The 26255-nt window shown below is 42.1% G+C and overlaps 1 protein-coding gene across 2 annotated transcripts in view; it reads right to left on the bottom strand.

Moving 5' to 3' along the window:
* LOC309557588 (catenin alpha-2) overlaps nt 1-26255 on the bottom strand; it is a 963358-nt gene that overhangs the window by 343324 nt on the left and 593779 nt on the right. For both annotated transcript variants that reach the window (XM_082260379.1, XM_082260380.1), the window contains exon 5: nt 11032-11232. In XM_082260379.1, coding sequence (XP_082116505.1) covers nt 11032-11232 — 201 coding nt within the window. The remainder of the gene's footprint in view (nt 1-11031; nt 11233-26255) is intronic.

The following is a 26255-nucleotide window of genomic DNA, read 5'->3' as shown; positions in this document are numbered from 1 at the left end:
AATAACAACATAAACAGTACATTTTTCCTCGATGGATTATACGATCAGGGAAAAGTATGTAAGGAAATTTTGACCTTTGGGAATCCTTATACATGGTTGCCATGCATGACATAGCTCGGAGGAAGATTAAGGTAGCAATAGCTATGCTGACAATAATGGCAATGGATAAGGAGGCAACGAGAAAGACCTTTCTGTTCGTGGCTTGTTGCATTGACTTCCAGAGTTACACTTTAACACGTGTAGCACTCATTCCCACAAGTGCCCGTAGTTGAAGGTCCTTTGGGTCTTTTCCCGTAGTTGCACTCGCAGCCAGGCCCACAGTCATAGCCACTACTTTGGTTCAATAAACAGTCTAGAGCAGTGATGGGGAACCTTGCAACCCCAGATGTTTTGGAACTACATTTCCCATGATGCTCATACACTCTGCAGTGTAGTTGAGCATCATGGGAAATGAAGTCCCAAAACATCTGGGGTGCCAAGGTTAGCCATTACTGCTCTAGACTGTTTTTTTTTAAATTATATTTTTATTTTGGTTTGCACAAACAATAAAGCACATTACATAAACATCACAATGTCACAGAAAGTAAAAATATTAATCTACACCGGGAGTGGTGCCCCCAAAGGACAAAAGCAGATCAAAGAAAAAACAGTGTGTCAACAAGACAAGCAAGCAAACAGTACATAACTGCAAAGAATAAAAAGATAATCAATCAAAATACAGTAGCATACAAATGTATACAGTACACATCTCAGGGGAGGAAGAACAGGATCAGAGGGAGTTCAAAGTATAAGAGTCCCAAGCTTCCCAGACAGCATTGAACTTAGTCATCTCGTCATGCACCCTGGCTGTCAGGGACTCGATTTCCCGGATGTCTGAGACCAATTTTAAGAAAAGGGGCCCTGTCCGGGGGAGCCTGCTGCAACCAGCATAAAGGAATGGCCCTCTTAGCAGCCAGTAAGAGGAAGGAGATCAGCTTGGATGCCTATTTAGGGACTATAGGGAATGGTAAACCTAATAAACAATGCAAGGGGTCCAGTGGCAATTCTAAACCCACCACAGCTTGGAGCATATCCAAAACCATAGACCAAAAAAGGACTCACAAGCGAGCACGGCCAAAAGATATGGTAAAGAGAGCCTTTATCCTCCCTGCACCGCCAACACAAGGCGGAACAAGAGGGATTCATCTTATGGAGACGCTCTGGGGTCCTATACCAAAAAAGGAGAATCTTGAGAGCGGTCTCTCTCTGCGCCACGCAACGGGATGATTTAAAGTGGCCGTCCAGATTCTGTTCCACATAGGTAATGTGATTGGTCGACCCAGTATCTCTTACCACTTACGCATATAGAAGTGGGAGTCCTCAGTAAGCGGGACAGCATCATGCAAAATAGTGTAAATCGAAGACACCAAATGACCCTGATGGGGACCCCGGCCACACAGTAATTCAAAGGCCGTGGACCTTTCCAGGGCCAACGATGGCGTCAGTGTCCCGAAAAAATCACGGACCTGGAGATAAAAATAAAAGGATTGTTTCAGTAGGGAAAATTTGTCACGAAGCTTCTCAAAGGTGAAAAAAGTACGAGACACTGGGTGGACCAGGTTGAGCAACTGGAAAAGTGGAGGCTGAGTCCAAGTCCATAAGCGGCTCACCCGCAGACCATCAGGGAGCAATGGATTGAACAACACCGTGGTGAGGGGAGGACATGGCGAAGAGAGAGAGTAGAGACCCAAACATTTGCGCCAGACCCCCATGGTGACCAGCATTGAATCCAAACACATGCCCCGTAGGACACCGTCTGTATGCAAGGTTGGCGACCATAACATCGAGCAGGGATGCACCGGATAAATCCCCCCCCTCTCAATCTCCGACCACCGATTGGGGGCCAACCAAGAATACCAGGAGGCCACCACTCGGAGATGAGAAGCGTAGTAATATTTAACAATATCCGGAGCACCCAATCCCCCCCGCCTCCGGGGAGCAAACACCACCGAGGAAGTCACCCTGTGTGCCTTCTTGTTCCATATAAACCTTAAAAAGGAATGTTGTAAAAGTTTGAGTTGAGGCATCGGGACCGCTACCGGAAGGGTATCAAACAAATAGAGACATTTTGGCAAAATAGACATTTTTAATACATTAATGCGGCCTAACAAGGACAAAGGCAGTGCGGTTAATTTCTGGAAGGATATGGATATCTCACGGAATAGGGGAACATAATTAGCCATATAAAGCTGTGGGTGGGAAGGGGCCAAATGTACCCCCAAGTACTTAAGCGACCGCACGCACCACCTATAAGGGTAATTATGTTGCAACTGGAACATGAGATCCGGGGAAATGTGAAGGGGCATGGCCTCAGTCTTAGAAGCATTTACCTTGTACCCAGAAATGGCACTAAAAGAGTCCAAGAGAGCATGTAGCGAGGGCGAAGAGACTAGCGGATTCGTCAGAGTCAACAATATGTTGTCTGCTAATAAGGAAAGCTTATACTCTCTATGTCGCATGGTGACCCCAGCAATATCAGGGTGGGAGCGGATAGCCTCAGCCAACGGCTCCAGACACAATATGAACCGCAGGGGGGATAGAAGACAACCCTGCCGAGTACCATTGGACATGGGGAACACAGGCGAAATAAAGGCAGACGACATACGGACCTGAGCCGTGGCGGTAGAATAGAGGGCTTCTAAGGAGTCATAGAAGGGACCTTTTAAACCAAACTTCTGAAGTGTGGAGAAAAGGTAGGGCCAACTCAGCCTATCAAAAGCTTTCTGGGCATCCAAGCTGAGAACAAGAGCTGGGCGTGGGAACCTATTCAAAAGAGAGATCAAATCTACCGTTCGCCTGGTATTATCACCTGCATGACGAGAAAGAACAAATCCCACCTGATCCCTATCTATTTGGCAGAACACCTGCCAGTCGATTGGCTAAATATTTTGTAGTCGGAATTAAGAAGAGCAATTGGTCTGTAGTCATCTGGGATTGAGGTGTCCTTACCCGGTTTAGGGATAACAGAAATATAGGAGTGGAGGAAATGAGAATGGGGTGTCTTGCCCTCCAACAAAGAAGCATAAAGATCTAAAAGGCATGGGGCCAAAATCGGTAGAAAGGTTTTGTAATAAATGTATGGGAGGCCGTCTGGACCCGGGGCCTTCCGAGAGGGTAGATCTTTGATCGTGGCAGCCAACTCCTCCATGGAGATGTCGGCGTTCAGCTTATCAAGATCAGCTCTAGAAAGACTGGGGATGTCTAAGTCCTGAAAGAAACTCTCAAACTTATCAGCAGAGAAATGAAAGCGATTTTCAGGAGTCAGGCAGTTATACAGGTTGCTATAAAATTTGCCAAATACGTAAGCCATGGTATAAGGGCAGTGGGTGGGGCTACCGTCAAGCTGCATCAGGAGATCCGGAACCGATTGGAGCGGTTTAGGTTTAAGCCTATTAACTAACATTCTGTGAGGTTTATTGGAATACTTATAAAATCTTTGCCGAGCCCACATCAAGGACTTAACCATCTTGGACATGTCCAGAGCCTTGATGCGATCACGAAGATTGAGCACCTGGCGGAGATTGGCAATTGACGGGGAAGCTTGCAGCCACCCCTCAGCCACCCGAAGGTCGGCCTGGAGCGAACTGCGTATACTCTCAGCATCTTTCTTCAAGTGGGAGCCCTCAGCGACACATATGCCCCTGAAGAAGGCTTTTTGAGCCTCCCACATAGTAGATACCTCAGACACAGAACCCTCATTAAGTGCAAAGTATTCCTGCAGGCCCTCCTCCAACCAATTCCGAACCATCAGAATCTGAAGGAGTCTATTATTCAAGCTCCAGTGACAAGCCTTAGGAGGGGCCCCCGCCAAGGAGACATCAAAAACAAAGTGAGCATGGTCAGACCAGGAGATAGGGAGGATCTCTTACTGAACCACGCAGGAAATGAGCGGTGCCGAGATGAAAAAGTGGTCCAATCTCGAGTGCATCTTATGAGCAGCTGAATAAAAAGAAAATTGCCTGTGTGTAGGGTGTTAAATGAGCCATGAATCAAAAAGCTTAAATGTACGTATACACCTGCGAAAAGATTTACCCTGACTCAGCTGCCTGCAGGAGGGAGTATCTCGATGCAAGGATTGTCTATCCCTATAAGATCACATAATAAGGTTGAAATCACCCCCCACCACCATGAAGGGCTGGGAAAAATGGGAAGTGGCTGATAGGGTCTTGTCCAAGAACGCCAATTGACCATCATTGGGAGCATAGAGATTAATCAGGGTAAAGGATGTAGATAGATAATCACAGACCAAAGCTATGTATCTCCCATGGGGGTCCAGGAACGAATCACGGACCCTAATGGGGCAGGACTTCCAAATCAGGACGGCAACCCCCGCTTTACCTGTCTTCTCCGAAGCAACATATGCTGTGGGGAAATATCGTACTGCAAACTTAAATGATCCGCGAGGACGGAAGTGCGTCTCCTGCACTAAAATCACATCCGCCCCAGAGGACCGAAAAGCCTTGAGCGCTAACCAGCGCTTCTGTATCGAATTCAAACCCTTGACATTGTAAGACATAAACTTTAAAGCCATGGCAATACGTAGGGCAAACAGACATCGTATGCATATACAAGACTACCTCTCACTGTGTCATAGTTTTCAATAAGTACATTAGAGAAAAGCCTCAATGCAGTCTGTACTCTATCTAGAGATAGAACACAGAGGCACCATTCCACATGGGTGACAAAAAATTGTCGGATCCAGGACAAAAAAGATCCAACATAGCAGGAAAAAGACAAAAAAAAAAACAGAAAAATGAAATAGAACAGTCTAGTAGAAAAGCTGTGTTCAATCTGAATCTTCAGAAAAAACCCTGTACGATTGTAGAATCCCAGGGAGCCCAGGATAATGCCCACGGGTAGTACGGGCAACACGGGAGCCTCCAGGATACAGTACTCCAACCGGGGTGGGCAACCCGTCAACTCTCCAGCGAAAATAAAAATAAAAACCAACTAGGCATCAAGAACTGGAAAAACAATTGCCCCATGGGGGGGAAAAAACTGAACCAGTCCAGCCGGACCGGTCAAAGAAAAGCACTGGCCAGGCAGCCTTTTCCAAGCAGTCCATCCACAGGAGACCGGGGAAGGACGGTAGAGCAAAATACCACGTTGATCCAGCTGGGACATCATGGCGGAAATCTGGAGGGCCTCTGGCGCTGAGGAGTAGCTTGGGACCGGCGTTGCAGAGTCTTGGCGGGGCTCCAAACACGGCCAGGGGTTGCCGGGAGCGGGCGACCAGAAGGCTGCTGATGAGCAAGGACATCCTCCTCTGGAAGTGGCGTGACTCCCAAACCTCTAATAAAGGATTCCGCTTCATGCATTTCCCGCATGGCATGCTGAACGCCATCTTTGGTGACCACTAGGCGGAACGGGAAACCCCAGTAATAAGGGATCCTGTGCTTCTGCAAATGAAAAGTCACCACACGGAGGGCCCTCCGCTTATTTAGAGTGATGGGGGAGAGATCATTAAAAATTTGAATTTTTCGCCCCTTTATATTCCACCTGAGACTTGTTACGGGTCACCAGATTGAGTGTCTCCTTACTATCGTAATAATGGAATCGGACAATCACATCCCGTGGTCTCCCTCCAGAAGGTGGTTTAGGGCCCAAAGACCTATGAGCCCTGTCCAGTCTCCAGTCAATGTCCACAATATTGGGGGCCAGATGGTTAAAAAGGCCCAACAGAAAAGATCGTAGGTTGTTGTCCCCCACGGTTTCAGGGATACCCCTGAAACGCAAGTTCTGGCGTTCTCCCGGTTCTCAAGATCTTCCTGTTGTAATTGCAGCTGAGATACCGAGTGTTTCAAATAAGAATGTTCCTCTTCCAAAACATGCACATAATCCACCAATTCATCAAACTTGTTCTGCAAGGTGTCTGTGCGTTCCCCTATGTGTGCAATCTCCCCCCTCAAGTCAGCCGACAGTTTGCCCACCTCAGCAGCTATGTTGCGTGTAATCTGCACCAAAAAGGCCTGCAGCTTAGCATCCAGTATATCAGGGGTTAAGACCTGCTGTAAGGCTGGGGGGGTTGGAGCTGAACAAACCGGTACCTGTGTCGGCGGGGGGTCCGCAACATTCTCTGCCTCCAATGGGGGGTCCATCGCGGCGAATGGGTCTGCTTGAGAAATTGAGGCCGGTGATTGTGGCCTAGTAAGGAAGCGATCCAAGGAACACTTGCAGCCTACTCCCTGGTGACAGCATGCGGAAAGAAGCTCGTATGGAGCGGTGGAGAGTCGGCGGTGCCCGGAGCTCACTTAAGACACATCCGCCATGTCCGGAAGCCGCGCATGCGCCCCCTGCTCTAGACTGTTTATTGAGCCAAAGGGGTGGCTTTGACTGTGGGCCTGGCTGCGAGTGAAACTATGGGAAAATACCCAAAGGACCTTCAACTATGGGCACTTCCTTCTTCTGATCCTTACGATCAATCTATCTATCTATCTATCTATCTATCTATCTATCTATCTATCTATCTATCTATCTATCTATCTATCTATCTATCTATCTATCTATCTATCTATCTATCTATCTATCTATCTATCTATCTATCTATCTATCTATCTATCTATCTATCTATCTATCTTACTAATCTATTCATCTATCATTAACTGTTGTCTTAAACCATGTTAATGAATGCTCCGTCACAAGCTATTAGATATCAGATAGAACCCCATCCATCTTCCTTTGCTAGAATAACATAGAAAAAAATAAGTGTTAAGCTCAAAGGTTTCAAGTCTGGGAAAACATTCTATATTTTCCTCTCCGGTGTGACGGCTTCAAATAGAAAATCTGTCACATATTAAACTTAGGAGAGTTCAGCAATAACATCTGAAATGGAATCACCATCCCTGTCATTTTCACTTAAGAGGAGACCTTTCTTCTTAAAAAATATGTAGAGGGAAAAATATTTTTCTCTTTGCCAAGGAAATGTCTAATGTGCCACTCTGTGCTGCCCTTGGTTTGGGGAAAAAGAGAAAGCAGGTTGTGAGTGAGGAGCGCTTGAAATATAGTAATCATGCTGGCTTCAAGTATCTGTGTACAGTGAGAAATGTATACAGATATACCAACGTTCAGTGCTGTGTAAAAGGTTTTTTGTTTTCTATTTTTTTTTTCTTTTATTAATTTTTTTTTTACAAAAGTCATGTGTGCTTTGGAATACCTGTGCTTTGGAAACTGTAGGAAATATCAACTGCTGACAAGCAAGTATTACAGTTACAGTGTCATATAGTTAGGTAAAAAAAAAGACATGTTTATCTACTTCAACCAGTAGAAAAAAAAAAAAAAAACAATAAACCATGATATAATTTACTCCAACAGGGGTAAAATACATTTCTTCCTGATCCCCCCAGGAGGCAATCGGATATTCCTTGAATCAACAATTACAGGTGTTGTTACCTATTCATGCAATAAGTATTGCATTTCATTTGAAACCATTTCTTTAAAGATGAAGGGTAACCAAAAACACTTCAAAGAGAGGCCATTCTTGTTCTAGTGCTGCATACATGTCTATTCCTGGCTTATAAATATAAGGGGAGTGTGACAGTATTCACCGTCACTGGAAGTGAAAAACAGATACTTAATGGTTTGAATTGTTTCAGACGGGACAGTAATATTTGTCCGCAATATCTTCATATAGAAATATGAAGATTTAATCCTACTTTACACTGGGAGACTTAGACTGTTATAGATCATTGCCATGAAGGCTGACTCCTAGATAATGTGTATTCCGTGTGCTTGTCTGTGAGAGAGACACTCAGACTGTCATTGACAGGCTTCCCTATTGTTTGTGTATTGAAATGGAATGTGGATTGTGTCTGTCCCATTGTTAAATGTTAATGACCTCACATTGTTCTGTCCAGATGGCTAGATAATTAGTTTAGGTTAATTCTGTTCCTGTTTACACTTTCATCTGCATATGATACTGTAATCAGCCAGAGGGAAGGGATTGTGTACACTGTATGGGAATGACTGAGTGTAAAACCCTGTTTCTATTGGATTGTGAATGTCATGTCCTGTCCCCAACAAGGTCCACCTGGTGGTAACTAGGGATGATCGAACGGTTCGGGTCGACTATCGGTTCGGCCATCGGTTCGGCCCGAACATTGGGTGTTCGAGGTTCAGCCGAATTTAGAACTTTTTGCCCAAAAAGTTCGGAATTCGGCAACCAGAACCGCCCAAAATGCAATGCTTCGGGAAATGGGCTTTAAAAGCCGTGATTGGACCAGAACCATTAGCAAAAGCCAATTTAGGGGGCAGGAGAATGCTAGGAATTTGATTGGAGTGACTAGGGGGTCCCTAGACCAATCATTAGTGAATACTCCCCCCAGTATATAAGATCGCCCCCGCCATATTCCTAGCATTGTTATACTGGACATGGAAGAGAGTGGAAGCAGTTCTGTTAATTTTACTTTAAAAGTGTCATTTAGCTATTTTTAGTGTGAGGAAAGGGATATCTAGTGTAGTTAGAGTGCTCCTTTACACTTAAGTTAGCTTCAAAAATTTAGTTTCTGTAGGGAAAGTATGAAGTGTCAGGGGACCGTAGTGTAGTGTAGGGTTAACTGGCAGTGACTGCTATGGCAGGGTGACAAAACCCTTCCATAGCAGGGTGACCGCTATAGAGAAATGATCATTTCTCTGAATAGCTTCGGCACACCCATATGGCTTCTCACCAGCCAAGCATTTTTTATGCTGCAGGGGCTGCCACTGCCAGTGCTTTTTTGAGGACATGTTTGATGTCAGACATGACATCTGAACATGTGTATAGGGGGTATATATAGACATATATGTCTGTATATATACCCCTAGACATATATAGGTGTGATAGTAGCAGAAATAAATGCTTGCGCTAATGAAATCATTTACAGTAATATATTTCTGCTACTATCACACCTATATATGTCTAGGGGTATATATTCAGACATATATGTGTATATATACCCCCTATACACATGTTCAGATGTTTTGCCTGCCTCAAAAGAACCCAAAAAAATGCCAAAAAACGCTAGCGTCAAAAAAAAATGCCCAGGTGTGTTTTTGCTGGCATTTTTTGGGGGGTTTTGGAGGCAGGCAAAACATCTGAACTTGTGTATAGTGGTGTATATACACACATCCATATATTTATATACACAACTAGACATATATAGGTGTGATAGTAGCAGAAATATATGCTTGCGCTAATGAAATCATTTACAGTAATATATTTCTGCTACTATCACACCTATATATGTCTAGGTGTGTATATAAATATATGTATGTGTGTATATATACCACTATACACAAGTTCAGATGTTTTGCCTGCCTCAAAAGAACCCAAAAAAATGGCAAAAAAACGCTAGCGTCAAAAAAAAAATGCCCAGGTATGTTTTTGCTGGCATTTTTTGGGGGGTTTTGGAGGCAGGCAAAACATCTGAACTTGTGCACAGTACCACTATACACAAGTTCAGATGTTTTTCCTGACTGCAAAGAACCCAAAAAAATGCCTGCTTTGAAACCGGCAAGGTGTGAAAACCGAGGAGAGAAGCTAACCCCCTGAGCTGAAAGTTTTCTAATACATACAATCCTTTTTTTTTTCTGGTTCTGGACATGCTACAGAGCTGAAACTTCACAGGTACACCTTTTAGACCCACCAGACACAAAATCACACAAAAAAAAGTTCTTAAAAATTGTCATTTTTGATAAAAAAAGCCAATTATTGAAAAAATTTAAAAAAAAAAGAGATTTTTTGATGGATTTCATCATTCATTTGGATTTCAGATCTGGGGGGTCTAAAAGGTGTACATGTGAAGTTTCAGCTCTGTAGAATGTCCAGAACCATAAAAAAAAAAAGATCGTTTGTATTGGAAAACTTTCAGACAGGGGGTTGGCTTCGCTGCTGTAACACCTTGCCGGTTTAATAGAAGGCATTTTTTTGGGTTCTTTGCAGTCAGGAAAAACATCTGAACTTGTGTATAGTGGTACTGTGCACAAGTTCTGATGTTTTGCCTGCCTCCAAAAACCCCCCAAAAATGCCAGAAAAACACACCTGGGCATTTTTTTAGTTAATGGGGCATGACCCAGAACACTAGGCACTTTTTAGGGGCATTTATTGGGTTTTAGGGCTTAAAAATTGTGTTTTTTGATTACTGAAGTTCGGGTCCCATTTTTTGTTATTATGTTCCGCTCAGTTTGGATATTCTTTCCTCTCTGTGACTATATGAGCTCAGTAGGAGGCTAACTCTTCTCTGACACGGAGAGAAAAGAAGAAACATACAAGCATAGAAGAGTGATGACAGTATAGAGTATAGAGTATAGACCTATTTTAGTCCCAAACATGTTTGAATTTACTTACTGTTGCCTGAATTTCTACCTCTGCTCGAAGTCTGTTCTAATACTTTCTAAGGTTAATATTCCTTCTCTTAGTTTGAGGTCATCATGTCTCCATGTTCTTGATCTTATCTTCACATTGAAAATACTGCCTGCTGAACCTTACAGTATTCACACCCTCCATGTATTTAAAGGTTTCACTTATGTCTCCCCTTTCCCTTCTTTCCTTCAGACTGTACATATTGAGTTCCTGAAGTCTCTCCTGATATGTTTCATACTTCAGACCTTCCACTACTTTTTTTGATCGTCTCTGGACTCATCCTTTCTTATCAATATCTTTTTGTAAGCTATTCTGGAGGTCTCTAGAAATGGATACAGTATTCCAAACAAGGTCTAACTAAGGAATGCTATGAAATACTATATTCATGAAACCACTGGGAGGTAAGGCTGCACTATTATAATAACTAAAAGGGTGGAAATTTAGAGTATTACAAATGGCCATTGGTGACTCCATGCTGCATGATACCTCAAATTTTTGTTGAATTCTGTTTTTTAATAAACCCTTTTAAGAATCTATTTTATCATTTGATGCAGCTTTTTTCACATTACCCTTTGCCCTTTCCATCACCAAATCTAGCTGATAGTGTTCAGAAGGCTGTACTTGTGTTCATGGAATAGACATTTTGTTCTTCTTACCGGTTTCAGACAGCAGCTTGGTGGCTTCCAACACCTTCTCAGTGTAAACACCTGCCTCATAGTTCTCCATCTCTGCATTTATAATATGGATTACTCTGGCGGCACGACCACGAATTGCTCCTGCCGTTCTGTCCAGGGTGTCAACATCTCCTTCTTGTAGGGCAATGACACACTTGTTGACGTCCTCCAGTATATGGTTCTCTGTAGAAAAGAAATAAAGAATTAAAGTTCCATGTAGCGCTATTGAATTAAAGTACAACACTTTACGTAAGAATGTTGTGTTTTTATCTATATGGATGTAGAAAATCAATAATATTTTGCGAATATAAGCCTGAAGTTTACACATATTGGGATCCGGCAATGATGGTCAAATTAAGGGGTTTAAAACTTGAGACTCAAACTCTCAACATCCAAAATCCCATTTATTTCAATGGTGGCTGTTCATAAAAGAGTGCTCAGGCACCTAAAGCTTGATGACTGATGCTCCAAAAGCTACATGAGCTATTTTAAAGGCAGACTTAGACTTGCATGGGAACACCTAAAAATGTGCAAATAGAGCATTTCCACACATTTTTTCAGGCTTTCTTTCAAGCATTTTTAGCATGTAAGAATTCATCTCCTAAAACAAAAAAAAAAGAATTCATCTCCTATCATTAGTGCTTTCCATTAGCTAAACAAAATTGTGGGTATGATGTACTATTGGTATATCCCTCGCACCAATGGGCCAATACTAAGCTAAGGGGAAATTGCAGCTGCTATAGTAAAGTGCAAGTGAGTGTATGTGAATAACCTTAGTAGGAAAGGCTACCTATAGCTCTTGCTTGATAGTAATACTTTCAATCTGAAATATTGAATCTGAATATTTTAAACACTTAATCATATATTTTTGTATTTATCTGGTATACAAATTGCTTTGAACCATATTTGCATTTTTTCACACTAAAATATCTATGCACTTTACTTGTAATCATCATTACCTAGCCTGAACCATATTTGCATTGTTTGCACCATAATATTTATGCACTTTATTTGAAAGTATTACTAGCAAGCAAGCGCTATAGGTAGCCTTTCCTACTAAGGTTATTCACATACACAGCTAAACAAAATTGCCGTAAGCATTAAGGCACATACAAAAAAGTGTAAAAAACTCAAAAAATACACCTTTTGAGCCCATCCCCGATCAAGGTAAACAGCCAATTAAATCGGCTGTTAACCCTGTGATCGGCTGTGTCCAATCACAGCCGATCACATGAGCGCCTCTTCGCAATGCGCGCCCCCGGGGGCGCGCAGCACGGCGATCGGGGATGAGGCACGTCCCTCGGACAGAGCCCATCCCCGATCTAGGTAAAGAGCCAATGAAATTGGCTTTTTACCACGTGAACGGCTGTCAATCATAGCCGGTCACAGAATGTCAACAGAGAACACAGTAACTAGCTGACACTGTGTTCTCCTCCTCACACACTGCTCCTGTGTGAGGAGGAGATTGCGGTAACAGCTAGTTACCGATCATAGTGCACCCCAAAACACACTGGTTGCCCCCACCCAATAAAGAGGACCTGTCACTAGCTCATCAAAGTACCTGTCACTAGCCCATCAAAGTACCTGTCACTAGCCCATCAGAGTACCCGAGTAGCTGTCACCAGCCCATCAGGTACTCTGATGACAGGTACTGGGGTACTCTGATGTGCTGGTGACAGGTACGCGGGTACTTTGATGGGCTGGTGACAGGTACTCGGGTACTCTGATGGGCTGGTGACAGGTATTCGGGTACTCTGATGACAGGTACTTGGGTACCCTGATGACAGGTACTCGGGTACTCGGGTACTCTGGTGACAGGTACTCGGGTACTTTGAGTACCTGTCATCGGAGTACCCGAGTATCTGTCACCAGCCCATCAGGTACTCTGATGACAGGTACTCGGGTACTCTGATAGGCTGGTGACAGGTACTCGGGTACTCTGATGACAGGTACTTGGGTACTCTGATGACAGGTACTCGGGTACTCTGATGGGCTGGTGACAGGTACTCGGATACTCCGATGGCGGTACTCGGGTACTCTGATGACAGGTACTCGGGTACTCTGATGACAGGTACTGGGGTACTTTGAGTACTTATCATCGGAGTACCCGAATACCTGTCATCGGAGCACCTGAGTACCTGTCATCGGAGTACCTGAGTACCTGCCATCAGAGTACCCGAGTACCTGTCTCCAGCCCAGAGTGCCCAAATACCTATCTGCACCCCATCAGATTACCCAAGTACCTGTCTCTAGCCCATCAGAATACCCAAGTACCTATCTGAAGCTCATCAGAGTACAGGGTACCTTTCTGAAGCCGATCAGTGTACCTGAGTACCTGCCTGCAGCCCATCAGAGTACCTGAGTACCTATCTGCAGCCCATGCCTCCTAGATTGTGTGTTATGGTGTTTGCTTTCCAAAATGGGGTCATTTTGTGGGGGTTTCCATTGTCCTGCTGTTCCAGGGCCTTCAAAAGTGTGATTGGTTGTAATGAAATTATATGTGTAATTTATGCTCCTAGAACACCTGGTGGTGCTTCTTGCATGTTGGGCCTCTGTATGTGGCTATGCTGTGACAATGTCCCACACATGTGGTATCGCCATACTCAGGACGAGTAGCAGAATGTATTTTGGGGTGTCGTTTTTGCTATGTACATGCTATGTGTTAGAAATATCTTATAAATTGACAACTTTGTGTAAAATAAAAAATGCGTTTTCATTTTCTTTCCACATTTTCCAAAAACTTGTGGAAAGAAATGACATGTTCAAAAGACTCACTATGCCTCATAGGATATATGTTGGGGTGTTTGCTTTCCAAAATGGGGTCATTTTGTGGGTAATTCCATTGTCCTGGTGCTCCAGGACCTTCAAAAGTGTGATAGGTCGTTAGGAAATTATATTTGTAATTTATGCTCCTAGAACACCTGACGGTGCTCCTTGAATGTTGGGCCTCTGTATGTGGCCAGGCTGTGTAAAAGTCTCACACATGTGGAATTGCCATACTCAGGAGGAGTAGCAGAATGTATTTTGGGGTGTAATTGCAAGTATGCATATACTGTATGTGAGAAATAACTTGTTATTGTGACAAGTTTGTGTAAAAAAAAAAAAATAATTCTTCATTTTCCCAAGAATTGTGGGAAAAAATTGCAACTTCAAAAAACTCACCATGCCTCTTACTAAATACCCTGGAATGTCTACTTTCCAAAAAGGGGTAATTTGGGGGGTATTTGTAGTGTCCTGACATTTCAGGGCCTCAAGAAATGAGATAGGCCATCGGTACATCAGGTGTGATCAATTTTCAATGATTGGCACCATAGCTTGTAGACTCTATAACTTTCACACAAACTAAATAATAACCACTAATTTGGGTTATTTTTACCAAAGATATGTAGAAGTATCAATTTTGGCCCACATTTATGAAAAAAAAATACTTATTTGCAAAATGTTATAATAGAAACTAAAACAAAATGTTGTTTTTCAAAATTTCCGTCCTTTTTTCGCTTATATCGCAAAAAATAAAAAAAACAGTGGTGATTAAATACTACCAAAAGAAAGCTCTATTTGTGTGAAAAAAAATGATAAAAAATATTGGGTACAGCGTTGTATGACTGAGTAATTATCATTCAAAGTGTGAGAGCGCTGAAAGCTGAAAATTGGTCTGGGCAGGAAGGGGGTGTAACTGCTCTGTATGGAAGTGGTTAAGCAGGTCTATTTAGTAACTGCTGCATAGCTCCCTGGTTTCTGGCTTACAGATTATTAAAGACACTCTCCCTGAGTTTAGTTAGTACATGGTAAGGCTTAGGGTAAAAACTTTTGCATGTTTTTTTTTTTTTGCTGTACTGTATTTTTGTGTTTTGTCATAGCACAGGTTAGTTAGGTTTAGGGTTAGATAATTAGGCTGAGTTTGCAGTAGTAGAGATTTCATGGGGGAGATTTTCCTGCTATACATGTGTAATTTATTCAGTAACAAATTTAAATTTTGATGAATTACAATAATAACAAATTTTAATCAATCCAAAATAAATTGTAATGAAACAATGAATTAATTTGTAATCAGAATCAGAAAATGTATTGTCATTTTACAATAACAATCATAAAATGAAACTTTAAAAAAGAGAAATTCCACACCCAACATAAAAACGCCTAACCAAAAACAGCATACATACCATAGTAAATACATACTGTAACTACCAAAACATTTATTCCACAAGACCTCTAGCGTTCAAGAGCCACACAGATCGAGGAAAGAAGCTATTCCACAACCTGGTAGTATGAGAGCCAATACTTTTAAACCGTCTACCGGACAGTAGCAATATATACAGAGCATTACCAGGATCTGAAGTGTCTTCCAATAAATTAATCATTCATTAGTCTAATTCAGATGTTTGAAGCATTTAAAATAATGTAAGGACACAACAAATAATTCAAATTGATTTGGATCCCTTTTGTTTTATGTTGCACCAAAACGTTTCATTGTTATAAAAAATACACTACATATGAAAGGGAAATATATTGCAAAAAGGGTATAAAAGTGAAAAAAAGGTGATGATTCCTGGACTCTGAACTATCCTTTCGGCCACACATCCAGTCACTGTCCAAAGCTTGCCGTCTCAACCTCCGCAACATCTCCAAGATACGTCCCTTCCTAACCAATGATGCCACAAAGCTTCTAATCCACTCCCTGGTCATCTCTCATCTCGATTACTACAACTCCATTCTCATTGGCTTACCTTTTAAAAGGCTATCCCCCCCTTCAGTCCATCATGAACTGCTGCCATCCACCTTGCAAACCGCTCTGTGTCTGCTACCCCTCTTTGCCAATCCCTCCATTGGCTGCCACTAAACCAACAAATTAAATTCAAACTACTAACCATAACCTACAAAGTCATCCATAACTTGGCACCCAGCTACATCACTAATCTGGTCTCAAAATACCAACCAACTCATTCTCTTCGTTCCTCCCAGGACCTCCTGCTCTCTAGCTCCCTTGTAACCACTTCCCATGCTCACCTCCAGGACTTCTCCTGAGCTTCCCCCATCCTCTGGAATGCTCTACGCCCATCTGTCCGACTATCTCCAACTTTGACTACTTTCAAACGTTCCCTGAAAACACATCTCTTCAGAGAAACCTATCTGGCAACCACCTAACAACTGTGCTCTTATTTTCTCCATCAGCCCATCCCCCACAGTTATTACCTCTTGTATCTCTTGACCGTCCCTCTTAGATTGTAAGCTCTAACGAGCAGGGTCCTCTGATTCCTACTGTATTAAAGTGTATTGTATTTGTACTGTCTACCCTCAAGTTGTAAAGCGCTGCGTAAACTGTCGGCGCTATATACTATACTATATAATAATAATAATAATAATGATGATTCCTATTTATGGTTTTGGGTTGGATGGAGGTGGGTCCATCAGAGTCTCCGAATTATAACATAACAAATGAATCCAAAATTAATTTTGTTCTACTTATTATGTTATGATTCGGAGATTCTGATGTATCCACCTCCATCCAAGCCAAACAGAGTGCATATTTAATCTCTCTAAAAAAACGAATGAACAAATTAGGAGGAATATAGCCAATCTCCTGAAATAATTTCCGAAGCGTGAATTGATTCGGAACAACGATTATAAACAATTTTGAATTCACTAAACTAATCCAAATATACAAAACAAATTCCAAAAACGAATCATTCTAACATAATGAATATGACAAAATGATTAACTTAGTGAACAAATCCGAAATAAAATGATTTTTTCCATCAGGTACGTCTCTATTTCCTACCTTGAGAATACAACAGAAAATTAGAAGAAATCTCTCTATAGTAATGCAAAGTTCTCTAAGACAGTTGCTCCCAGAAAAAGTGTTCCCATTATAACATTTCCCCTATAGAGACAAAAAAAACCTTCCACACTCTTTACAAAGCTAAATAAATTATTATTAATAATAATATAAATAATTTTATTATAATATATATACATTCAGAAAACCAATTGCATTTCAGTTAAACCACCCACCCTACCCTAAAGTACCCCCACACACAAGATTGCAATTTGAAACTTGAATGCATTGTTATTTTCAACTAGCAGATGAAGCTCTCATTTGCTCCCACACTTTCCCAGCATGTTCCCAGCATAGCATGTTTTATACAGAGCTCAATAGCTCAAGGTCAGAGTTAGGGCCTGTGTTGATGGGCTTTGGGCTTGTGTCGATGGCATCAGTTTAAAAATCAGTTTGAAGTTCTTCGTTGGTCATTTTATAGAAAGCTGTGTTATAATTTGGTGGCTCTTAGAAGAAAATGTTTTGTGACATGGGAATCGAAAAGCTCTGACCCAAGATGAACAGAACAGGCAGGTGGTGTGGGTCATTATGGCCTAGCTATGAACTTTGATGTTCTAAAAAACAGGTGGCATAATAGAAATTGTTCAAATGTTGTATGGACTTTTAAAGTTTGGTAAAGCTCCAGAACAATTACTTTACTTTCCTTCTTAAAGGAGCAGGACCTACTCATACATATGCCCCCAGCACCACCTAAGGGGCAAAACCCAGCCTCATACTTGGAAATAAAAAAATGTCACAATCTTTCTGGTGTGGTCCTGAGAATGTCCCAATTCCTGTGAAAAGATACTCCTCCAAAGTGCAGAAGGGTCTTCTGGTACCTTTTGGGATTCTTGTTTTTTGCCTGTTAAAATTTGGGATTTTGCCATGGGCAAGGTGAGGGGCTGAAGTAATAGGCAGACTTCTTTTAGGTGCAAGATCAACTTTACAACCCAACTCTAGGACTTTTTTTTTACATAAAAAAATAAATAAAAAGCATTTCAGGCTACAATATTTATCCTTAATCTAGAGATCCCCGCTGCAGTTCTTTCAGTCAAGTCTACTTTATTTAACTCAAAAGAGGACATACTGGGGTGATGTAGTAAAGGCAAATCGACTTAGCAAAGTGCAGTTGCTCCAGAGCTTAGTAAATCAGGCAAAGCTTCACTTTGCAAAAATCACCCAATCACATGCAAGGGAATTAAAAAAAACACATGATTGGATGATGGAACTCAGCAGAGCTTCTGTTCCTTTACTAGGCTCTGGAGCAACTGTCCTTGCATAGTGCAACTGCTCTTTGCAAAGTGCACAGTCTATTCATCATTAGTAAATCAACCCCACTGTTAGACATGTGCAATTCATTTTGTTGTGAACCGAAATTCAGATGAAATTTGCATGATTTGGAAATTTTGATGTATCCGAATCTCCAACTTATAATAGGAACAATTTCAACTACTCCAAAACAAATTATAACAAAAACAACAAATTCATTTGTATTCATTTGTTTAATTCGGATGACATGATCCGATAGTTTGGGCCTTTTGTTAATGTTTGAAGCATCCAAAATAACATAGCAACATAACGAATGATCCAAAATGATTCGGATCAATTCATTTTTTTTCTAGCGAGTGTAGCATGAATATTCTAATAAGATTCCTTTTGTATTGGGATTGAACTTGAGAGACCGTAGTTTAATTTATATGTAAGGCCAACAAACAAAGTCATTTGGGAATAGGTAAATTAATTTAACTTAATAACATAATTCATGATTCATTTGTTTTATTCGGAAGAAAGCGGCGTGGTAGTCTTTGACTCCTGGATAATCAGCAAATTCTTTTTACATAAACATTTTTCATTACTTAACAAATTGATCCTAAATTTTTTGCAGTGCACTTCTCTACATACTGTAAATGAATGGACTTCATGACTCTGCTTACTGGGGGGTATCATCACATCATTCTTTATTCAAAGCTTGTAAACGGCACCTATGTGATCCAATCAGTACCGCTTGGTGCATTGACAGAGGACTACCTCCCCCAGAAGAGCTCCAGTCCCTCAGAGGACTGTCGAAGCGAAGAAGAGGAAGAAGACTCACACGGCTCTTCACTACCCTAGAGACATTTAACCACTCGCCGACCCCCCGCCACAGATATACTGTGGCAGTCTGGCTCGGCTGCGCAAACTGCCATACCTGTACAGCGGTTCACGGGAGCGCTCCTGGGGGCAGGCATTAGGTTACGACTAAGCGGACGTTTATCCGTGAAACGCGTCAACTGCTATGCTTTCATCCCTTGTCTCTGACTGTATCATGGATTGTATCCTGGATTGATTTTAACTTTTGGATTCAATAAACGGATTTTATATTTTGCACCTACAAGTTTGAGTGCGGCTGCCTTTCTCTCTACACAATATAGCAGGCATTAGGCAGCAGGGAAGCCGATCCATGGGGCCGGTGGCCAACGATTGCCACCGGACACCCGCAATCGATCCCTGTGGAGAGAGAATGATGGTCTGCTGTTGTAAACACAGCAGACCATTGTTCTCTCAGGAATCAGCACAGAGCGCCTTTGATCCTCCTATTTAGGATCACAGGTCTCTGTGTTGATTCCACAAACTCATCCCCCTCACAGTTAGAAGGCATACACTTGACCCTTTGATCGCCCCTGAGTTAACCCCCTTCCCTGGCAGTGTCATTATTACAGTAACAATTCATATTTCTTTAACACTGATTACTGTAGTAACGTCACTGGTCCCCCCAAAAATGTCAGTTAGGGGTCCGATCTGTCCGCCGCAATGTAAAAGGCCCGCTAAAAATGCTGATCGCTGCCATCACTAGTAAAAAAAATTGCAAAAATGTCATAAAGCTTTCCCCTAGTTTTTAGACGCAGTAACTTTTGCGCAAACCAATCAAAATACGCTTAAATATGTAGCAGAATGAAAATTGGTCTAAAATGATAAAGACATTTTATTTTTACATTTTTTTTATTGCAAATGTTATATAGCAGAATGAGAAAAATATTGTTTTTTTTTTTTCTCAGCATTGTCGCTCTTTTTTTTTTGTTCATTGCATTGACTTCCATTATGTGAAGTCCGTGCAAGTCGCCCCAAAGTCGCGGTGCACACGACTTCACAGGTCGCCCCCGAAGTCGGATCGCCATAGTGTGAACCGACACTTAGGGGGCAAATCCTTCCCGTCCAGAAGTGGACATAAAGGATATTTAAAAAAGCAAAGCATACACTGTTGGGGCCTTAAGAGGGTTGGTGGGCATAGACATTTGAACCTCGAGTTGGGCTTTAAGAACTGCTGAGATAAGATATCAGCAACATAGAGTGAGCAATGTTTTCAATAAATGATACAACTCATGGACTTGCATGGAGATAAGGAGCAGGAACCCACAACCATTGTCTAGCACTGAAATGCAGAAAGCAGAGCCTGAGAATGTCCCTGTATTGAGCAAACAAGGCTTCCCCCATGTACATGCTGTATATAATTACAGACTATTTGCAAAAACTAACACACATTGATCATCATTTACATAATACGGGTCTTTTGTACATAGATATCTAAAATAATTAAAAAAATATATATATTTTCATCTCTTTTAACTACACATCAATCATACATTGCTGTATCTGAGGGCACCCAGGACTAAAAATAAGAATTTAGGGCAAAAAAGTGGCCGAGCAAAGTTCACTCAAAGCAACAACATAACAGTTCTTTTAATAACTTATTCTCCTCAGTTATTCTTCAATAATAAAACCCAAATCTGTCACGCTGTTCAAGATGTTACCGACCAGTGGTGTCCCATTAATTACGGAGCTTGTTTTGCCCAGAGTATTTATCCCTAAAGCTTCTCTAACAAAAAAATGCCTTGGCTGTCCACAGTTGATATAATTTTAAACAGCGTTATCCAAATTTGTTCAAACCGGCAAGCATCTGATATGATAAAATCTGGCTGGAAAATGTATTGATCCTTGCTTAGAGGGCACAGCTAATAAAATGGCCAGACTCCCTTTCCTGAGGTTGCTGTAAAATTGGACATGAAGTGAGCTCTGTGCTAAATGAGAGTAACAAGGTGGCAGGCGACCAGTGTCTATCAGCCATTCAGCCAATTGCTTTTCAGCGCTTTTGATAAAGGTCCCGGGATAAAGTAATTGAAGTCCAGAAGTCAGCATGCTTCTGATTCATTGCAACATAACGAATGACAACTCAAATAATTCCAGCGAATACCCAGCGTAATTTGCAATCTAAAGAAAATGCAGAAGAGATTGAGTTATAGATCTTAATAAATGTTTGGAGGCTTGGTTAATTATGGTTCAATATCTCCCAATCAGACATCACTGAGTATCATAACTCAACAGTGCAGTCCATTTGAGTCCACTCCAAGTTACATTGCTGATGGTTTGCAGCAATAAAGGACAGAGAGACAAAGTTCTCCCAGTTACAGAGTAAATAAACAGTTCTTCGGATCTTCTTAGCACATAGTCTAAGGCAGGGGTGGCAAACTCAATTTAATCGAGGGCCGAATCAGCAATACGATTGCCCTTAAAAGGGTCGGTTGTATCTGTAAGACCAGAGGTTCAGAGCATCCCATACCCTTACATAATACGTCAGGAGCCTCCCCACCATCAGAGGTTGACCCTCCCTTACATTACAGTGCACCACTCTTACCTTGTGCTGCTGCTGGGAAGAAGCTGGAGGCATTGCTGGAAAGCAGAAAGCACAGGGTCTGGAGGAGGGCTGGAGCTCTTCTGCAGCAGAGGTGTGAGGGCCACATGAAATGGCCTGGAGGGCCAGATTCGACCTGTGGGCCTTGTGTTTGACACATGTGGTCTAAGGGATCTTTGCAATGTATGTAGCACCCTCCTAGGTAGGTGAAAAGCATATATTGCCCCCTCTGCTTATCAGAGGAGCCTGGTCTACTAGGTTGCCTGTTGCATGTTTCCAGGTGTGATTCACTCGGTCTGAGGGAGTGTCCCCACTGCATCCAATGAGGGAGCTTGTTGGACAGTGGAGGAAACCAAGCCAGTGACACATTGGCTTTTTTGGAAGTCCCAGTGGGAGGGCATTCTTGCAGTACATCCTGGGATTGACCATAAAAGCTGGGGGGACATGTGACAGGGCGACATGTGACAGGGTGTCTTTGGTGGGAAGCAGAGTCCCAGGAGGAGGCTGTCTCTCCTGCTGTATGAGGATAGTGGTCTTAGGCAGTCAGCCTAGTGTGCCAGGTGTGGAGCTGAGCTGCAGAGGATCCAGTGGAGCTGACAGTGGAGCTGCTGGCAGAGTCTTCTGGGAAAAACAGTGTCCGTGAGTACCAGTGGACTTGCCAAATGTCCTGCCCAGGAAGGGGGACCATTCCGGTGAAGTCAGAGTATCAAGGGGTCAGCTCACACAGAGTGTCATAGTAAAGGGGGTACCGTGTTTGAACCCTGAAGAGTAGGGACAAAGGGGGTGCCAACTACGGCCCTGAAGAGCGATTCACAGAACCATACAGTTCATCAAATTCTTCTTCACTGCAGTGACAAGGTGAAGCAGCGGCCTTGCTATACTTAGAAGTCCCAGTAAATTGTGCATTTGGAGTATCCCACTCATCCCTTCTCCTATCCAAGTTCTCAAATAAAACAACAAAAACAAAAACCCCTAGACTGTTTTATAACTGAGCCAAGCACTTAGAATATGCTATATCCTCAAGTTGTTGCTATGGGTAACCCAGGGGAATCCACAACCAGCAGCTCCCATGGGAGTAGTGCTACATGTAGAAGAAACAGGCTTGTGTAAAAGGCATTGTGGTCTTGCTGTGTCCCGCAATAAGTAGGATAGACGCTAGAGTGGTGCAAGTCCTCCCACAGATGGACAAAGCAAGCAGTAACAGAGTGAAGACTCTCCTTGTAACTATAACAGTAGCCCTCACTATAACCCTAACATTAAGGGTAACTCCACTTTCGTGGGGAAAAAAATTGCAATTAAAGAAAAAACAATATAGCGTATACAACTTTGACACAAATCATATTGTAATTGAATATTATTAAAAATGACCTTTCCTTTTCAATCTGCAGCTGTTGTAATTTTCTGAAAATGCAATGCAATATGGCTACTTGGAGGTATTCTGTACACAGAATGTTTACTGACCACACCCCAGAAACATCATTTCCTGTTTGTGTGATTGTGATTTGAGCGACACTGCGCATGCGCCTCTTTGGATGCGCGCGCAGTTGAGGACCTGACCCGCCCACGTTACGCATGACGTCATGCGCGGCGTGGCGTCGGGTTGAGGGCCATAATAGGGGGAACAAGCGTCTCATTCAGTCACTCAGGAATTGGTGTATGCGGACATGGCGGTCCCACGCGGGTAAGATACTTAGGATCATATTAGCGTACCTGTTGTCTGATGATAGACGGGTTCTCCTTTCACTTTGTAATAGATTGATTTTTTCATATGCTATCTAGATGTCTGGGATGGTTGGCCTCACCCCTCTGACCAAGCAATATAAATGTAACAGCTCACACTTGGGCTTTATCCATATCCCTAGTTACCTATCTTTACCAAGAAGGACTTTTCCTCCATCTTTGCAGGTATAGCCCCCCTTTCGCTTATTTTTTAACCATTCAACAGAGACATAATATACAGCATTTTGATCACAGATGCACTACTTGTTTGATTTCCATCTCTACAGATCATTACCCCGCTGGGTATCCTTCCAACTTGGCCGCCATGTTTGACACCTCCTGCCCTTAACCTTTTTTACTTCTGACTATACAAACGTGTCCATTTTAGACACTGAATGAGGTATATATGTTAGACCTATAAATAGGCTTTTTCTTTTTTACTTACTGGGCGGTGAAAGCTTCTTCAGCTTACCACACCTACATCTCTATCCCACCCCCTATGCCCCTCCACATCCGCGGGTGAGACGTCTATTCTGGGGAGCTTTCTATCCAATTGGTTTGGTGGTGGATCTCTCTATGGTGATGGCCCTGAATGTTCCTTTGATGTTCCATATTAGCATGCACTTTCTGCTCTTGTTGTTAGACATATATGCACCTGAACTAACAAAAATTGTTTGTTGTCACTGTATCATACAGGCACTGTACGTTGATATACTCTTATTCCCCTGAAGAAGCGGTGCAGCATTGCCCGCGAAACATGTCGGGATTGGTTTAATGCTCATCATTGGACCTACGTATTTACACTATCATTACTGCCTTATGTTCAGTACATTTGCTCTTCTTGTATATGTCAAATTATTTGTATCCATGTTGTATTTTTTGTCTTGTATTTTAAAGATGTTATGTTAATAAATATTTCCAGTTTTTAAATTATGTGCTTATCATTTTGAACTACCTGGTACCTTTAAAGTCCCACCAGCCCTCCCCTCCTTTTCGCATCTTTATTTGCTTTTTCCTTCCCCTTTCCTTCTCCATTTTCCTTCTTCATCTCCCCTTTTCCTTCTTCCAACCCCCTCCCACCCCCCCCCCCTTCCCCTTCTTCTTTGTTTCCCGTCCCTCTATTCCCCCCTTTTTTTCTTTTTCTTATTCTGATTTTTATCTTCCTTTCCCTCTTCCTTTTTCTATTTTCCCCCCCTTATCTTTTTCCCTTTTCCCCCTTCCCCTTTTCTTTCCATTTTCTTTTTCTCCTTTCCCTCTTTCTTACTTGTTTTTTTGTCCTTCTCTTGTTTTCTTACCCCAGCACCTACCTGTACACCTCAGGTTCCAGCTGTGGGTTTCCCCCTTTGGGATACCTTTCCCAGTACAGATTCTATACAGATTGGGGATGTGGTACCTTTTGTTTACAACCTTACAAAACAAACACACTTTTTCAACTGTTTGTGTGATTGGCTCACTGATTTTCCCTGATATAAGTCAGATTTCTGGCATCCCCTGCAACAAAAATGTCATTTTTGGTGGGATATTAAAGGGCCATACACACTATAAGATTTTCTGAAGACTTTTTCCTTCAGATTTACCTTTACTATGTAGTGCAAGGGCCTGCAAGATTGCATACAAATTGAAAGTGTTTAAGTTTGACATCATATTATCTGGTTTTGGTAAATCTAAAGGAAAAAGTCTTCAGAAAATCTTATAGTGTGTATGGCCCATAAGTGTAGGGTGTAGTGAGGTAGGTGGCGCTGCCTATAGATGAATTATAAATGTGGAATGAAGGGGGAGGTGTTTCCTCACACCCAAACAGTAGATAAATATGGTTAAAAGATCCTAATGTGCATAGTCAAATAATAAGACAATAAAAATTCAATAAATTGTCAGTGTAGGTGATATAGAAGGAATAAATATAAGGTGCCGAAGTAAAAGTGACTGTCTGGTTTATATGAAGAAAAAACAGAACATGAAATAGATAAATAAAATATAAAAAATATATAAGAATAAAAATATATATATAAATATAAATGGAAAGTGCTTCAGTGAATGTATACAAATACAAGGTGCCAAGGTGTGGTATCTTAAAGTGGTCAATTGGAGATACCGTATACAATATGAATAAGCTCTAACGAGCAGGGCCCTCTGATTCCTCCTGTATTGAATTGTACTGTAACTGTATTGTCTTCCCCCACACAGTAAAGCGCTGCGCAAACTGTCGGCACTATATAAATCCTGTATAATAATAATAATAATAATATCACAGGTGATATGGTGAAACTGGTATATATAAATAACGGTAAAAGGTGATAGAGAAATACAATAAATAAATGATCAAGAGTCCATAAAGTGGTGATGAATGGAAACAATTCTTCAATAATTCTGATGGGTGGTAATCGGGTGATCTGGGTGCTGGGTGCCAGGTGAAGGAACAGTGCACCCAATAGAAAATTCAGAAAAAACAGTCTGCCCCCGCCCCCAATCTATACCAGGCCCTTCAGATCTGGTATGGACTTTTTTTTTATTATTTGGTGTGGGGTTCCCTTGAAAATTCATACCAAATGCTTGCATGCAACCCGGCAGGTCAGGAAAGGGAGGGGTCAAGTGAGCGGCCCCCCTTCCTGAACCATATCAGGCCACATGCCCTCAATGTGGGGGGGGGGGTGCTTTGGGGCAGGGAGGGTCTGCCCCCTCCACCCCAAAGCACTTTGTCCCAATGTTAATGGGGCGGTGGTTGTGAGGGTCTGTGGGCAGGGGGCTTATAGGAATCTGGAAGCCCTCTTTAACATAGGGGCCCCAGACTCTGCCCCCCTCATGTGAATGAGTATAGGGTACATAGTACCCCTACTCATTCACCAAAAAAGTGAATAAAGACACTACACACTTTTTTTTCTCAATTCCTTTGTTAAAAATTAAAAAACAATGTCCTCTGGTGTGGATCCATCAAAAAAAAAAAAAAAAAAACCTGGCCTCGTTGAAGGTTCTGCCTGCTCCTCCATCTGACATTTCTTAAATAGCTAA

This window comes from Pelophylax lessonae, assembly GCF_965119305.1.
Source record: "Pelophylax lessonae genome assembly, chromosome: 1".
NCBI classification, from domain to species: domain Eukaryota; kingdom Metazoa; phylum Chordata; class Amphibia; order Anura; family Ranidae; genus Pelophylax; species Pelophylax lessonae.
This window is presented reverse-complemented; position numbering and strand designations above follow the sequence as displayed.